The sequence below is a fragment of the Lissotriton vulgaris genome, chromosome 5 (genome assembly GCF_964263255.1).
Source record: "Lissotriton vulgaris chromosome 5, aLisVul1.2, whole genome shotgun sequence".
Taxonomy (NCBI): Eukaryota; Metazoa; Chordata; class Amphibia; order Caudata; family Salamandridae; genus Lissotriton; species Lissotriton vulgaris.
This window is the reverse complement of record NC_141693.1, coordinates 1,845,958,797-1,845,976,956: the sequence shown is the minus strand read 5'-3', so window position 1 is coordinate 1,845,976,956 and position 18,160 is coordinate 1,845,958,797. Positions and strand designations below refer to the sequence as shown.

The 18,160-nt window shown below is 41.7% G+C and overlaps 1 protein-coding gene across 5 annotated transcripts in view; it reads right to left on the bottom strand.

Annotated features, from left to right (window-relative positions):
• Positions 1-18,160, bottom strand: part of MLLT6 (MLLT6, PHD finger containing) — a 733,108-nt gene that overhangs the window by 619,008 nt on the left and 95,940 nt on the right. For all 5 annotated transcript variants that reach the window (XM_086924319.1, XM_086924320.1, XM_086924316.1 and 2 more), the window contains exon 2: positions 6,792-6,871. In XM_086924319.1, coding sequence (XP_086780445.1) covers positions 6,792-6,871 — 80 coding nt within the window. The remainder of the gene's footprint in view (positions 1-6,791; positions 6,872-18,160) is intronic.

Here is an 18,160-nt window from a genome sequence, read left to right as displayed (position 1 = left end):
GGTCCTTGGTGCAGGCATGTGGATTAATAAAAGAACTTTATGAAGTTCTTTAGACGGGTCCCCTGCCTGGTTAAGTTGTGAGGCAATGTGGGCTCTTCTAGCATTTTTTATATTCTTGTGGTAGAGTGCTAACAAAGTCTTATAGGTCTTCTTTATCATTTGGATTGGTTGAGTGACGCCAACGTCTCTCCACATTTCTACAAAGGCCCTTCTGCTTACACAATTCGGCAGAGTACCAGACTGCATCTGGTCTCTGTGTAACATTAAATTGGCGTTTCAGAGGGGCAATACTGTCTATAGCCAGTTTTTACGCAATATGATAGTCTAAACTAACACATCAAGGTTCCTCGGTTCTTGAATCATAGGCACCGTAAATTCTTTCACAAAAGCGTCATGATTAATTTTGCACGATTTTCTCCTAAGACTAGAGGAGGCACTGGTGGGGGAATAGACACCTTAGTCCCAAAAATTTGGAACTCAATCAAGGAATATTCAGACCAAACTACAGTGGGGGAGTCCTTAGTATGAATATGTGTCCTGCCAAATGTGTATTTATTGTTTTTCAGACCGAGTATAGACAAGTCTGAAAGGAGCTGAGCAGCTTCCGTGTTAGAGGTAGTTTCGCTATGTACATTAAAATCTCCTAATAAAACAAAATGCTTAGAGGAGACTGTATGGGTGGCAATCTGTTCTTGGGAAGTGCCAAGGTAATGGACGGAGTGAAGAAAGGTTTAAGCCAAGTTTCTGTAAGAAACCCCAGCTCAGGGGTTTCTGAGGTAAGCAAGTCCCATATTTCTACAGTATGCTTGGGCAGAGATCTAATATTGCCTAGGAAGAATTCCCAGATTTAACAGGTGAGGTGTCATAGGAGAAAAAAGATGCATGAGTGGTATAATTTCTAACCGTCTGGTCAGGGATAGGCTGTATTGCTACCTTCTGTTTCCACTTGGAGCTCTGATAGTGACAGAATTTACAGGAGAAAGGGCCCTCCATATTAAAAGAGGGCCCAGACATGCCACAAGAGTTTTGTGAGCAGTAAGCCCTACCAGAAGGTCCGAAACTTAATTGTTCTAATGCCGAGTCCGAGCATCTCAGCCGCAAGACAATATCTGTCCGAAAAATGCAGGGGGCCCTGGCTACTGGCGACGTCCAGGCGCAGACAGGCTTGCCTTTAGCGTGCCAGCAGCGCGTCCACTGAACGTTGGCGGTGCTATGTGATTTTTATAGGATCCAGGGAGCAGCTAGGCCGCAGACTCCTGATGCCCTTCACAAACTGGAACTGAGGGTTTGATCGTGCTTGCTCGCTCTCTCTACTCAAACGGGAAATCCTGCGGTGGAACGGAGAGCTGGTGGGAAAGGAAATAGGAGAGGGCTATCGGAAAAAGGCAAGATGCTAAGAAGAGAATGGCATAGGGGCCATGCACAAGTGGCTTGAAAGGTAAGAAGGGGTCTGTCCAAACATAGTCTTTAAAATACAGCAAAGAGAATAAGACTCAGAGTTAAGCGCAATTTAAAAGTGAAAACATAAGAGGTCTGGGGTCCATTTCTATTTTCTCCTGAACCATCTCATCATCAGAGTGTGAACCGAAACAGAAAGGGCTTGAAAAGGGAAGAATTAAAAGCCTCCACTATGCTTCTGGCTCTAGGCCCATCAGTCTCAGTCAAATACCATGGCAATAACCAGGAGCAGAAACATCAGCTAAGACAGCTGCAGCACTTATTACTCGGTTCAAGACTACCATCCCTTCCTGCAGGGCCTCTTGAAAGGCTCAATCTTCCTTTGGTAATTTGTCAGCAAATCTCTGCAAAGTGCCCCAGAGAGACATGTCATACCCACCTAAGAGTCTTTTGCAACTTTCTGTCTTCAGACCAGTTGTCAATGTTCCACACATTTTGACAGGAAATTTAATAGGTCTGCATGGTTACATGTACGTTACAATACTACATCTTCCCCAAACTGAACGTAATAATTAGATAATATCAATAAATATATTTTAAATAAGTCTCTATAATTAGACTTTGTGTTCATCTAGTCACTGGTTATATTTTTTCAATAGGATGCTACAAGCGACAAATATTCCTGACTGGACTTGTCCAAAATGATCTTAAGCATAATCGGTCACATGGTGAGCTGTGGCTATAATAAGCAAGCTAGGTTTTCTGATTTTGCTAGAAAAAATATTAACCACAACTTAGATGGCTATTTTTTTGCTCTCAACATCATCATCCAACTTCAATGATTACTATAAGTGATCATTTCGGATTGTGGATCACAGTTTCAGTCAGATCATCAACAGGTTTCAATTCACTGGCAAATTATTTTGGGTCAACATATCACTCTTAAAGAGATCTGTAACCAGAGAGGCTGAACCAAAGGTTACAGCAGTACTCACTACTTTTGTGATTCACATAAATATGAATGGCCAAAACCAATCTGGCCCATTCTGAATTCTCTTAGAACAATTGCTGGCAGCTACTAAGAAGTAGCCAATGTTGTCTGCAACTATGGTACACACCATAAAATGCTACTCGTAATCATACCTTGTTTTTAGTCTGCTTCGCTTTTCCACTTTTGAGCCACACCTTTTTGTCATATTCCTCAAGTTCAGTTCTGATTCCGTGCTGTCAATGCAGCTATGCAATACTTTGCTAACTGCCATAGGCAGCATGATTCTATGTAGGCTGAGAAGAATTATATTTGGCTATCTAAATAAGCCATTAACATCAAAGCTGTGTATAGCTTTAGCTGGCACTTTCTCATTCCGCCAACAATTTTGTGTAAGCTTTTTTAGATGTCTGGAGAAAACCTGAAGGAACTCACATTTCTTCGTTGCGATCTACTTCATATTTGGTAAAACCGCCTCAAATTACATTCTAACATTTTTTCAGTACATTATACCAGTTACTGGTAAGGAAGCAGGTAACAGTTTGTAACATCAGACACAGTAGGCAACACTTTTTCAACCAAATTGCAGTTTTGCATTTCAGTTGTTGTATTGTACTACAGATATTCTGCAGCTCGCAAGAAACTGTAATAAACTACAAATAACATTTCACAGTTCATGAAATCCTGAAAAAGGCATCCACTCTTAACCTTTGATTCACATTTTACTCCCTTAATAAGCATGTATTAACAAATTCTATGCCTATTAAAGATTAAAAATAGTTTGGGGCTACAGGACTAGCTCTACGGCATAGAAGCTTGCCTTAGTATACAAAAAAAGATATCAATTTTTTCTGTGTGGGCACCCCGGAATTTTCGACTTTTGCTGAACTCTATATTTTTGCTGGATTTAGAACCGTACCACTGTTAACCAGTAATGAAGTGCCTGAGGCACCACCTTTAACAACTATTATCTCAGGCACTGGCATTCTTCATATTAGCATATTTAACCTGCCTTTAAGTCCCTAGAATAGAATAAAATATCACAAAGTGCACCCAGGACCTAGTGTATAGCACACAGTGTACCCAGGGCCTGGAAGTTAAATGCCACTAGTGGACTGCAGCACCTATTGTGTCATCCACTACAGCAGTAGTGCCAACATGGCTTCAGACATACCATTACAGCCTGACTGTAGCAGTGTAAAAACTTGACCAGCCAAAATAAATGCTTTTTGACAGGTCAAAACCTCTCTTTTATAAATGAATGAGTCATCTCTATGTAGACTTTGTAGCCCACAAAGCAGGATGCATAGTATTTAAAAATAGGGCATGTAGATATTTAATGTTAACATGTCCTTCCAGTGACTAGCACTTAAAAGTTAGTTTCACTGCCTGTTTGTCCTGTGAAGAAAACCAAAGTACGTACAGATTAAAACACTAAAACTGTATCTCAGGAATGGATCCAGCTAGAAAAATAATTAACCAACTATTTTTATAGATATTAAAATCAAATTCAGTGGTGAAGTCAGATTTTATTACATATTAAGGATAAATTATTTTTAGAAAGTTACCATTTCCCTGCTTGAAGTTCCTGGAGGTTAATATGCAATGACGCTTTAGCTACCCCCAGCTAATAATTTGCCTTGAATATGTGAAAATACCTTGCAGTGAAAAACAATAGGCTGAGCTAATGGGCAGAGATGACTCCTCTTAACTCCACAGATTATGCAGGGTGGGGGCTGTGGGCATCTTTGTTGATGCTAGATAGTCAAATCCTGTTTGAGTATCAAATACGGGTTGAAGGTCTGCTGGGTTCACATTAAACACCTGGGGCACACTTGAAAGGGAGAAAACAAGATGCCAGGGCAATTCTTATGTGTCCACTGTCTGGTTACTGAAGGACTCTGCTTCTGTCCAACAGATGCCTGTCTCAGGGTTTGTTGTGGGTACAGTGGCTGTCTCAAACTGGAGTTTAGTGTTAGATGTAGGAGGACACCAGGATTGGCCCGAGGAACTTTTACCCAATTTGTCAATGCGTCCCAAGAAGCCTTCCTACCTACTAGATCAAGGCAGAAGAGGACTGGACTTGCCCTGAAAAGCCTATGCATTTTCCTATGACTTGAAAAGAGCCCTGTATGACTGTACTTGCTCCCTCATGTACCCAGAACAAAAAAGTGGACGCCAAGAGTCTGCTAGGTGACGAGGTTGTGTGGAGCATTATAAGTGTACATCTGTGGTGGACTGGGACTTAAAAGACTAAGTCAGAAGGAATATTCCTAAAGCAGGAAGGCCCAGGTTAGTGTTTGCGCCCCTCTCTCGATCGCAGTCAGCCTCAAATTGGGCGTAGGTCCAAGTCTTCCACGACCAATGACTGTCATTGGCATTGTGGCTTTCTGGCACTATTTCTATGTCAAACTTTAGCAATTCATATCTCTGGTTCCCCTTATTGGATTATTATAATTTTGTTGGAAGTTTTGTGAATTAAATTGTACTCTATTTGTCTAATTTGGTTTGGTATTTTTATTGTTTTGTATTTTGACTTTATTAGTGTTTTGGTGCTGCATAACTACTTTACACATTGCCCTAAGTTAGGCCTATCTGCTCTGTGCCATAGTTTTTGGGGGTTGAGCTCAGGTTAATTTCGTGACTTTTAGAGGGTTTATCCTGACAAGGGTCGAGATTATTTCTTGAGGTGGGTAGACAACCACCCACCCAAAATATGTGATGGACATTTAGTTTATTTTAGAAAGAGCAGAGGGTGTGAGTCATGGGGAAATATACAATATACTTTGCCCAGATTAACCATGTTTCAACATCAGTCTGGTTCCAAATGTCACGTCCTTGAAAGTAAAACATCACAAAACTATGGAGGACTTTCTTTAAAAATATCAACAATGGGAAATCAGTTACCTCTTAGGAGAAAGCAGTAACCTTGGCGCTGAGATCCTGGTTTAATGATGACAACAAATGAGATCCTGATCATGATGGCCCTGGCACACAATGAAAACTATTTGTAGAGCCTCACAACCTCTTTGAGCCATTAAATGGGCTGCAGTCTGTAAGCTCATGCTTAGAACTGAAGGAATGAAATAGGCTCAAAGGGGGAATTCACAAAGACAATAAATAGTGAAATGTGCAAGACCACCTCCTCACAAACATTGAAACAAACAATTCGACACAAACTCTGTAAACAGACAATCCAAAGCCATTTGAACAGCCAGTCCTAACACACTTATCAACCTCACAAAGGTATGTATGAAAGTGGCACAAGTATACAAACATAAGCAAAAGTAATTACAACGTTTTCATCCTACTTCAACCACATGAACTATTGTGAAATAACAAGGTACAGCCAAGACGTGGAAAATGATAATGATGGCCACTTAAGTCACACTTGCTCTCACAGTCACAATCCTCGAGTGACTCATCCCCCGAGGAGCATAAAAAGAGTCCAATGAATTGGAATTAAAGATTGAATGTTTTGTTTTAAAAGGCAAGGGTAATTGCTCAAAACCTAATGGTCCTTCCATCCTTCCTTGTGCCTGGTGCATTTAATGTGACTGTGCTTTAATTCGATAAAATGTTGTCTTTATTTGCTTGCACACAATATCATGCCGTTGAAAGCGCTTACCAAAACACATAAATCTGGATAAGTGGGAGAATTATGTCTCCCTTTGTGTCACGACCTCACAGGAGGCAGTCAGCAGGCTTCTTGTGTTTTAACGGAGCAATATTCCCAGATATTGGCTTCTAAGTTTATGGTCTACAGGTGTAGATGGTGCTCTGAACAAATACACAAGAGGTGATCATTAGTGTCATGTGGACTACAGCAGATAATATTTCCAAGGATGTGACAGAAGTTGCACGACACTAATGACCTGTTACCTCAGTCTGCAAGTAGGCACTGAGATCTCCTCAATTTGGGAGAGAAACAAAGGTCTTCAAAGTCAGTGTAATGGGCCTACATTTTGGCCACAGTCTCATGTTAATAATCTGATATGCCTTAACATTACCAAGTCCCACAGTTCGGTCGCAGAGAAGATAAAGGCACTGGAACATTAAGGTAGAGAAGGGGATTGATATCTACACAAGAGGGCTGCAGAGAAGGTTAAACGCCGAAGACGGCGCAGGTCAGTTGCAGATGCAGCTCTAGAATGTGTTGCATGTGAGATACAATACATATGCATTTGATATCTCCCTAATTAATACAGATCTGTAGACTCATTCCACCTTCATTCGTTTACACTGTAGTGCATATGTTTGGTTGGTCACACTCGTCTCCAAAGTCAAAGCTATTCTTTAAGCCACATCTAGGGTTTACTTCTGGTGAAAACTTGATACATTCCCTCTTCCCCATGCATCTGTTGTAATGTTTGTATCCAAAGGAAAGGTAAGAGTTTCTACTTACCACCCTGGCGGCTCTCTCTTGAGATTCACATTTCCGACAGAACCAAGGTCCTGTTGGAACTTGGACGATTCCGTAGCAAGCTGAAAAAAAAAATAGATTTCTTAATCATAACTATGAATTCAATGACTGACTAATCTATCCACATCCAAATGTAGTGGTGTAAATCTTGACAATATTTTTGGGATGGAGTAAAGAAATAAATATCAACATCATATTGCTCACATTATTAGGCATTTTAATGTACTATGCGTACAATTACACCATCTATTTGCAAACTTTGAATGATTGCTTTATATGAAACAGCGCAGATATAGTACATAAATGTATACACAAATACATACACACGCTAACAAAATATAATTGTAATATCTCTATGATTGCAGAAAGAGTCACACTAGGTGAAACCTATTCACACGGACTCTTACTTCAGTAGAGCCCACCTACACTCAAATTACATCCTTTTAAATCAATGTACCTACAATATCTTTCAGCTGTGCACTTTTCAGATTTACAAAAATCCATATTTGGGTATTCATAAAGGTTAGGTAAGGAAGGTTATGAACGTGTTAAAGAGGTGAAAAGCCAAATCTTGCACCTTAAATTTGTATGCAGAACAGATTTGAGAAAAGTGCTTGTTACTGAACTGTTGTGGCAGGTGAAACATTGATACAGTTACTTTTCTTCGCCTCTGTAGCCTATCAACACGTACTAAAGTTCCATTCCATCCAGCCAGGAGCCCTGAATGCAGTTTCTCACCACCTTGCCTGCCTTGGGCGGTATCGCTTGCCTACGTTCGTTTCTTCGGTCTGATAGTGCTATACCGCATACAACCTAAATGGAGTGGAAGTGTACCAAAACTGCTTGTGTGAAGTAACGTAAGTGCAGCAGGTTTCTAGAATACATATCTACACATCCATGGATGACATGCTACTCGAACAAAAAAATAACAATTTGCCATCCCTCATATTACATGTTCATAGTGCTAGGCAGCAATGGATGTTTGGGAATCAAAGTTCGTTAATTATTCAAATTATTGATGGGCTAAGTAGTTTCCTGTGTACAACTTTCTTAAAAGCAAGGGTCTTCTATCAAACTGACAGTACTATGTCTGACTAATGTATTTACTGCTTCAAAAAGATACACAATAAAGGAAATCCAGGGGGCTCAGGAGGATTATTATAAAGGTAAGGCTTACAAACACAGCCATGTTTGGATGGTGCCTCCTTAAACAGTGACACGAGGGAAGCAATGGAAATGGACAAACCATCTTATTAGACTCTGGGTAAGTGACTTCAGGTTATTGTAAAGACGACACACATTACAAAACCAAAACCAGAAAAAGGCAGAAACAGAAAAAAAAGAGATAAACATTGATATGGAGTTATAATGAGATCATAAGTGACCGTGACGTTCTACACAAAAACAAATGAAGGACTGATAAGCATCAACATGTATCACTTGGGACAGTGTTTATAGTAACACACAGATAATTATTGGTTACACACAATCGTGCCACAAAGAAACAGTATTTCTCTACTAACTTAAGAACTGCAATTAAAGGGTTTTATTTGCACCTCCTTCTATTATATGTTTATAGAATTCACTCTTCTGGCGTCGCTATAGGCAGGTTGTACCTTTCTGATCCTAGCCTCTAAAGCGGCATTTTGGGGGTACAGACCTTACCTTAGTGGAGAAGTGTGGCTCAATGGTTAGAAGAGGCAGACCATGAAGCAAAGGTCAGACCCGGGACCAGGGTTCAATTCCTGACACGGCAGGGTCTTGAGCCCAAAATGTCCAAGGACTCGATAATTCTCGCTTCGGTGCCTGCTCGAATCACGGGTTCACACTCTGCAACTCTGGGCAATAGCTTGCTTAATCTCCACTATGGCCCCCTGCGGCGGGATGCCTGGCTTTCACCTTGGGGGTGCCCAGTACGGGTTATCTCACAGGGAAAAACCAGGACGGGTTCCCAAAGCAAGCGCTTAGAGACCGTTGGTGATAATGCGCTATATAAATAAATATAAATTACAATTACCTGGCTTAATGGCAAGGGAATTGATGGTGTACTTAATGACCGATTCCCAGAAAGGGTAATCGTGCAAGGGATCAGTTTCATTAAGGCTCTGGGAAGAAGCAACAGAGATACACTCAGCATTACTGGACACATAAGCATCTGTACCAACAGCATGACTACGCAATGCTGGTCGAGATATATAGTACGCTTAGTTTGAGCAGGTGTTGTAGGTGGGAACTACCGGCACTCATTTATGGGCACAAGCAGTTATATTTCCTTAGCTGATAATGATCCAGAGCACAATAGGAAACACAAAAGGGGGAAATGGAGAAAGATGGAGAAAACAGTGACAAAGAGGGAATGCAAGGATGTAAAATAACCTGTAAAAGTAAGATAACGAGTTGGGGAGTGTCTGGTGGTGGACTAAAGAGGCATGAGGTGGAATCAAGACTATGCAGCTTTGGTATTCAGTATTCAGGCCTACAAAATCGCCGGCTCCAGGCTTCCAAAAAAAAAAAAAAAAAAGGGGGGACAGGCACTTATTCCACTGAGGATATCTGTACAAGTGCAGATGCAACTGGAGTTCCGAGGCACCATCATGGCCAATGGAGCGCAGAACCTCAATGACCAGCCGCCGTATTGCTCTTTCACCCATGTAACAGCCTACATTAAGATACTGTTCAACAGTGCACCTCCAGTGTGCTTTGGAGGTTCCACTTTACTTGCATCTCAAGTGTTCCTTTGGTTTGTACAACCTTCTGAATCTATCTTGCAGTGCCCACTGGACCTCCAGCTCAATTCAGGTACTGCAAATTCTGAGCTTCAGATAATCAGCTGTTCCTAGAGTTCCTCTGAAACCTTCCATATGGTATTACATTCAGTTAGTAACATACTACTGATTCGATCTTGCAACCGTGTTTGTATCTTGGATCCATGGAACTCTTCCAACAGCCTGCACACAACCTTCTCTTTTCACAGGATTCGTACCTTACTCCTCATTTAGTATTTATGTAAGGACATTAGAGACAACACACCTATAACCTTCATTGGGGAGAGGAGTTGGCCTTACGGCTAGAGCGGTCAATATCGAATCTGGGTAACTGGGTTCGAGTCTCGGCAAGGACGCTTGACATCCTGTGATTCTGGGCAAATCACTTAATCTCCCTGTGCCTAACAAAGATGAATGTGTCCTCATGTAATGCAACTGGTGCTATATAAAGCGCTCTGATAGCCGATTTGGGTCAAGTTCGCACTATTTAAAACTCTGTAAAAAAAAAAAATATCCCAGTTGCTAAAAAGCAAGTAAAAATCAAGTATCGTCACTCGTTCGATAGGAAGTGGATCACGGGGATGCACCAATCCAAGGGGAAGCTTATCCAAATCTAAATTTTCTTCAGCCCTAACCCTAAAGCTTCAACTGTAGTTCAAAATCAAGGCACAATTTATTAAATGAGGACGTTTAGTCCTGCAAATTAATTTATATAATGATTTAATCTAACTCACTTCCCATAACTTTTCAATACAAGCACTAGCAATGCCAATAGGTCTTGTTTATGACTGAAAGTGCTGTTTGGCCATCGATGGGTTTAGGCACTCAATAAGTCATCCTTTATGCATTAAGTCAGTCATGTTTCCACTCAAGCATCCATTTATACACTGATTCATTCTTGCATTCACCCTCCGACACAACCATAATAATACACACACATGCCCTGTAAGATATGCATGATATATTAAGCAACTAAAAGTAGAAAAAAACGTTCTGCCGTCTAAACATGATGCGAATATGCTTGCAGTAATGAAACTAAATATTAATTGAGTGCCTGTCTTGCAGTAGTACTGTACATAGTCTATCATTGTTTTAAAGTTCCAGCAAGCCGCATACTTGAAACCAAAGTTCGTCATCTTAGAATAATGAAACAATGATACACTACGGACAATATACCATAATTCTCATCTGTTTTAGAGGAAGTAGTCATTGAGAATGCAGTGCACTGCAGATAAAATGGGTGTCAAGCAAGCAGCCTGAGAGCACTGCCTGGATTGCTATAGTATGCAATTAAGTTTTAAAAAAAAATGAGCTGAAGCAAAGAACTGAAACTGGAACTTTAAAACGAGCACATTAAAAACTAAAGACCTGACCAACCAGCCCTGAAACTGAGATGCATGCATTTTCAGGTGGATGTGTAGCTGTGATGAAAATGCTCTCGTTCACAGAGTAAGCGAGCCAATGACTGATGTGGACTGATCCTCACCCCATGCATTATACTGTTATGGATGGAAGAGAGCGTAAATGACCAACAGCAGAAGAGAGCTGTCCCAAAAGCTATCTAGATAGATATATATTTATATATCTCAATTTATGTCACATTTAATAATTCACTGCAAGATCCAAAAAGACAGCTAATCCTGTCAGAGATTCTAGGAAGAATTATTACAAATGCAAATCTACCCCTAGGCTTTGTAAAAGGGGGTGAACTATCCCAAAATCCGACCATACAAAGGCAATTTGTTGTATTTCCTATAACAAAACATCTGACAGCAGGCTTTAACATTGTGCTAAAACAACAAACCCATAAAGGACTATTGACTTTAACATATGCGTTACATAGTAATTTGATCAGGCCTTTTTGTAACTCTTCATAATAAAGAGATCCAACCTATGGCATCTGAAATATGTTTTCCTAGCAAAGCAATCAGGCCTATAGCAGTCATTATTGTCTTGTCACCATAGCCAACTCAGACCTACTGCACTGACAGTAAGCTTTCCAAAAAGGCATCCATAAGCTATATAGTCATAAAACTGCACCGGTATACAAAATTACAATTGGCAAAGCAAAATACGATATCTTCTAAGAGAGTCTAAAGGATTATCACAGTGCCAGTCTTATATACCCATGGTTGTCAAAAGAGGCATACCCTTTCCTTGCTTACTACAGGGAATCTATGAGAGTCAAGGGATCGAAATACCTATTTGTAGGGTTTAATATAGAATAATAACAATCCATCCTTAAATGGCTATTGAATTTAAATTATAATTTTCACAATAGATATGTCATGCCTACTGCATTTATCATTACATTTCTTAACACACTATCAGGCCAATAACCTTTAATAATGGCTTGTCACCATAAGTAAGTCAGGCCTACTAAATGTACATGTATTTATATAGCGCAAATCGCCCACATCTATGCGCTTGCTTAGGGAACCCGTCCTGGTATTCCCCTGTGAGATAGCCCCGGCAGGGTATCCACAAGGTGAAAGCCAGGCATCCCGCCGCGAGGGGCCGTTGTGGAGATTAAGCAAGCTATTGCCCAGAGTCGCAGAGTGTGAACCCATGAGTCGAGTAGGCACCGGAGCGAGAATTATCGAGTCTGTGGAATTATTGAGCCCATTCCCTGTCGAGGCGGGGAATTGAACCCTGGTCCAGGGCCGATCTCAGCTTCCGGGTCTGCCGCCTCTAACCCCTGAGCCACACTTCTCCACTATGTTGGGCATAAGCTTTCCCGGAAGATAACCATCAGGGATTCTGTATAAAAATTGCAAATATGTACAAAGAGAGCCTAAAAAGGATTACCATAATACAAATCTTCTATTCGCCTAGTTTGTTCAGATGGTCATCAACACCAAACCAGGGCCTACTACAGAAATCTGTGAGATTCCATGTAACATAATACCCTTCTCCAGGCTTTGGCCCAGAAAAATAGCAATCTACCCATAAAGGTCTATTACCATTAACACAATATTTTAACTATAAGTCAGGCCTACTGGCTTTGATTTGATTTGAAATATTATTTATAAAGCGCAGCGAATGCCGCTTTATAAAGCGTCTGTAGCGTCTTGTAGCGTCTTGTAGCATCTTGGCGCTAACTGTGATACGTAGATGACTGGAACTATCTGACTCAACGGTGTTTAGGTTCTAGCAAACAACCAGGTTTTTTGTTCTTTCCTAAACCTCATCCGGTTTGGTTGGAGATGTGAAGCTGAAGGCATCTGGTTCCAGAGTTTTGCCACACAGAGAGACAGTGTACGGTCCCCCCAAATGGTCTTACGAGTTTTTGGAACATATACCAAGCCCTCAGTGGAGGCTCTTAGAGTTCTTGCTGGAGAGTATCTAGGAAAAAGTTTCTGTTCTTCCCCAGAGATTCCTCCGAAGAGGGCCTTATGTACTACACACAGAGACTTAAAATTGGCTTTATGATGAACAGGGAGCCAATGCAGTACTCTAATGGCCTCTGAGGTGGGGCGACCCTTCAGGATGCAGTCTAGCAGCGGCATTTTGTAATGATTGCAACTTCTCCTGTGCCTTATCAATTCCCATAAAAAGAGCGTTGCAGTAATCCAATTTAGATAAAAAGAGGGCAACTACAACTGTCTTTTGAAGTTCATACGTAATGAACGGGAAGATTTTCCTCAAGGTTTTCAAAAGGAAGAAATAGGAGTTCGTTGATTGACATGGGTCAATAGATTGAGCTGTTCATCAAGAATCACCCCCAGGTTTTTGACGTTAGTAACCGGGGTAGGACTAACTCCCGCCTCTATAGGCCACCAGTTAGTATTCCATAATAATGGTCCTTTACAAAATTCTAGTACCTCGGTTTTATCTGTATTTATTTTCAAAAAATTTGCGCTCATCCAACTCATGATGTTTTTCAGACAGGCATGAAATCTGATAGCTACTGGCAGCTACTGGCTCTAGTGGTTCGGAAACTGAAATGGTGAGCTGCGAGTCGTCGGCATACATTATTAGAGAGAAACCATGGTTTTTGCTACACTAAGTTAGCTAGGGAGGACACATAGATATTGAAAAGGGTTGGTGATAGAGCAGATCCTTGCGGGACACAACAGGGGAGTTGAAAGGTTCCAGATTGTACATTCTCCCAGTGTATATTTTGTTCTCTATTTTCAAGAAAGGAGACAAGGAGAGTTAATGCTACATCCTCCACCCCCACATCTCTCAGCCGCCGCACCAGCACCTTATGATTTACGGTGTCAAATGCCACTGAGAGATCTAATCGAACCAGGATCGCTCTGCTACCCCCATCCACTATCTTCCGAATCCCCTTCGTAGCCAACATTAACGCTGTTTCTGTTGGGTGATAGGGCCTAAAGCCATGTTGTGTTGAATCCAACAACAGGTTGTCTTCTAGATATTGTATTAGCTTCCTATTTACGGCTCTTTCCAGTATTTTAGCTGGTAGAGGTAGTCGCAAAATATGCCAATCATTTTTTGGTTCTAGTGGGTCCAAGGCTGGCTTTTTAAGAATTGGCCTTATGCAGGCCTTTTTCCAGACCTTGGGATATATACCAGTTTCAAGTACTTGGTTCAGCAGAGGATTGAGGTATGTACACACGGTCTTAGATACCAGATGGGTAACTGCTGGGGGGCATGGATCATTTGGTGAGCCAGATTTTGTGAACATCAAGAGGTCCTGGACCTCCTCCACATTAAGGGGGTCATTAGGATGACGGGCGGTCTTAGTCCGCCCGCCATCCTATCGGATTATGGGACCGCCCGCCATAAGGGCGGGGGTCCCATGGGGGGATATTAGAATGCGCCCGCCACAGTGGCAGGCGCATACTGCATATTTAACATTGTGGCGGGCGGTGCTCTCAGCACCGCCCGCCACAATGCTAAAAATGCATGTGATGCATTTGCATACACAAAGCTGCAGGTACCGCGCGGTGCCTGCCGCATTGTGTATGCAAATGCAGGGGGGGTACCACAGGTACCACCCATGTGCACCCCCCACCTCGCCTGCGGGCATTGCCGCCACGGAAAGGCATTCCCCAAAGCCCATACTAATATGGCTCGCGGTGTCTGATAGACACCGCCACCATATTAAGCCTTTTCCGCCCCGGTCGCAATGCGACCGGGGCGGAAAAGTGGCTGACGGTCTTTCCGTCCGCCCCGGTCCTCCCCACCATAGTAATATGGCGGGGGAAATGGGTGGCGGGCAAACAAGGATGTCGGGTGGATCGCCACCGCCCGCATGGCGGTGGCGATCCACCCAACATCCTAATGGGCCCCTAAGTGTCCTGAAGCGTGCAAGTCTGCTAGTTACTGCCCCAACATTTATATTTGATGGAGTATTGTCTGGTATGCTGGTGACTAGATTTAGAAGGGCATCATAGATCACTTGTACGTTGCTTTGAAAGAATTTGGCCATTACATCGCAAAAAGCATGATCTGGTCTGAATTTTGCTGTGTTTTGGGGTTTAGCAAGTGTATACACAGTTTTAAAAAGTTCCTTTGAGGAGTGGGTTGCGTCTCCTATCTTCGTAGTAAAATGCGCTTTTTAGCTTTAATAATAGCTTGCTTATATTCCTCAAGACATTGGTTATAAGCGAGCTTGTGCTCCATACTGTAGTCGGTTCTCCATGTCCGTTCTGACCTTCTACATTTCATTTTTATTGTCTTTAGCTCCGGGCTGTACTAAGGTGCTGTTAAAGTTGTTCTTGTAGCAGTTTTGGTAATTTCAGGGACAGTATCATGTGCGGCTATTCTAATCCAATTATCAAATTGGTTGGCTGCTATATCATTATCACTGTCTAACGCAGGCGGGCCTGACATCAACGCCTGTTCTATATCCTTCTTTTTCACCCTATTCCATTTCTGAACCCTGTGTTTTGTGGCAGGAGGGGGTCGAAATGGAGTAGACATTGTATTAGTCACATTGAAGTAGATGGCTCTATGATCAGTCCAGGGTAAAGGTAAAGTCTTTATTATGGTTGTATCTGGTTGGTTTTTGAAGATTCCATCTAAGGTATGACCTGCTAAATGTGTTGGTTCCAATATTATCTGGGAAAGCCCATATGCTGCTAAATTGTCCATAAGTCTTAGTGTATCTGGATTAGACTCTAATGCGAGGTGATAATTAAAATCGCCCAGCATAGTAAAAAAGTCTGAGTCTACACTTGATTCTAAAAAATTTTAAATGGCCTGCGAGAACACCGTTCTGGGTCCCGTGGGATTATAAACAAGTAGCCTCCGAAATGTACAGGCATCATTGATTTTAAATGAAAATAATAGTGCCTCTGCTGGAAGCAACCTCAAAGCCTCATGGCGCAGCTTTAAATTCTCGCGATAAATCAAGGCTATACCCCCCACCCCTGCCTTCTACCCTATCGTGTTGCACCATCGCATATCCTGGAGGAAGAGCCACATTCCAGTCCGGATCGGAACTGGCATCCGTCCAGGTCTCAGTTAGAAAAACAATATCTGGGCTATCTAATTGAAGGAGGCATTCTAAGTTAGGTTTCACAAGTGAGTGTGTGTTCAATAATATACAAGACAAATTTTGTGTTGATTTCACTACTTTCTGTTACTTTCTCTGACCGCTATTATCAACTTGTCTGTGTGGGGGATCTTGTAGAGAATCCTGACCTTTATTATCTTTACAGGAGTCTTCGCCTCCTACGCTTAAAGTGATGGACTCATTCCCCTTTATCCCGGGTACTAGAACAAAGCAAAACCCACAATCCCGAAATTTATAGGAGTTCGTTCTTATCCACCCCCTGCCAGCTATTACATGCCGAGCACTCACCAATATGCATTCCAAAGAGTTGCTGTTGGCTATATTTATAAATGGGAATTTGGCCAGGGGTCCTGGCGCTGGGCGCTTTCGGGGCGCAGACGGGCTTGCCTTTGGCGCGCCCGCTACGCGGTCGACCCAGCGTGATCCTTATAGTCATAGAGGGAGAAGAACTAGACCGCTGACCCTCAAGATGGCTTTGAAAACGTTTTTTAATAAACAGATTATTTCTAAGGAATCTGACGCAACTTTCCCAGGAGACCTGATGAGTACTTTAGTCTTTACCAATGGCTTGACAATATAACCAAAATAGGACTATTGAAGAATGCATACACTGGCAATCATTGTGCAGTCATAAAATGACAAATATGTACACAATTACAGTGGCCAAAACAATATAGACACCCTCTCAACAAGGCATTACCAGAATTACTACAGTGAAAATCTTCAACTCTGAAGGTATATCAGAGTGGGTGACCAACACCAAAACTCTTGACTACTTTGGCAATCTGTGAGAATACATGAAATAAAATACCTGTCTACAACCTGTAACATATTGTATTTACAATAGGAGGCCTCCTGGCTTTAACAAATGCTATTCAGAATAACTAAGCCAGGCCTACTTTCTTTGTTATAATTTGTCATATTAAATAGACCAGATATAAACATCTGGCATAACTTTTAACAGTGCATGATCAGGCATATAGCGGTTACTATTGGCTTGTCACCACAACTAACTTTCCCACAAGGCAACAATCTGGTATACCCTAATACAATTACAAAGATGTAGTCAAGTCAAGTCAAGTCATAGAATTTATATAGCGCACTACATACCCAGAGGGTTTCAAGGCGCTTAGGAAGGGGAGGAGGATTACTTGTCAAATATCCACGTTTTAAGTTGCTTTCTGAATGCTGGGTGGTTCTGGGTAAGGCGAAGGTAAGCGGGGAGTGAGTTCCATGTTTTAGCAGCCAGGTATGAGAAGGATCTGCCTCCCATGGTGGTCTTGTTGATGCGAGGTACAGTGGCGAGGGCTTGGCTGGAAGAGCGTAGTTGGCGGGAGGGGGTGTAGAAGGACAGTCGTGAGTTGAGGCACACAATTACAGTTGTCAAAACAATATAAAATCCCTCCGTAGACAGCCTAATAAGGATTTTAGAGGGGCATATCTTGTATACCCATGGTTTGATCAGGTGAGACACCATCACTAAAACCCTTGTCTACTAAATGTGAGATGCCATGTAACAAAATATGTGCCTACAGTATTTAGCATAGTGTAGTAACAATCCATCTTTAAATGACTATCCTACTGCCTTTAACACAAGCTGTTGGGCCTACCAGATTCGTCATAAAGTTTCATAATAAACACATCAGATCTATGGAATCTGTCATAGCTTTTCCTAATAAGCCGATAACGCATATAGCTTTAACCATTGCCTTGACATCATAACCAAAATAGGCTTATTTAAGTGCACATAAACTGGTAACAAATTGTGCATACAATTATAATATAAAAATTACAACTATGTAGAAAACCACAGTTTGCCACACAGCCCCACCCAATAGGGCTTAAAAAGAACTATCACAGTGAACATCCCTGGTGTTCATCAGAGTGAGTGGCCAATACTAAAACCCTTGCTTACTATGGCAATCTGTAAGATTACTTGTAACGAAATACTTTTCTTTAGCCTGAAATATAACATGATAACAACCTGCATTTAAACGCCTACTGGAACAACTATAACTGAGACTACTGAAATCCGTGAGACTCCATGTAACAAAATCATTCTCAGCAGGCTTTCATACAGAGCAATAACCATCCAC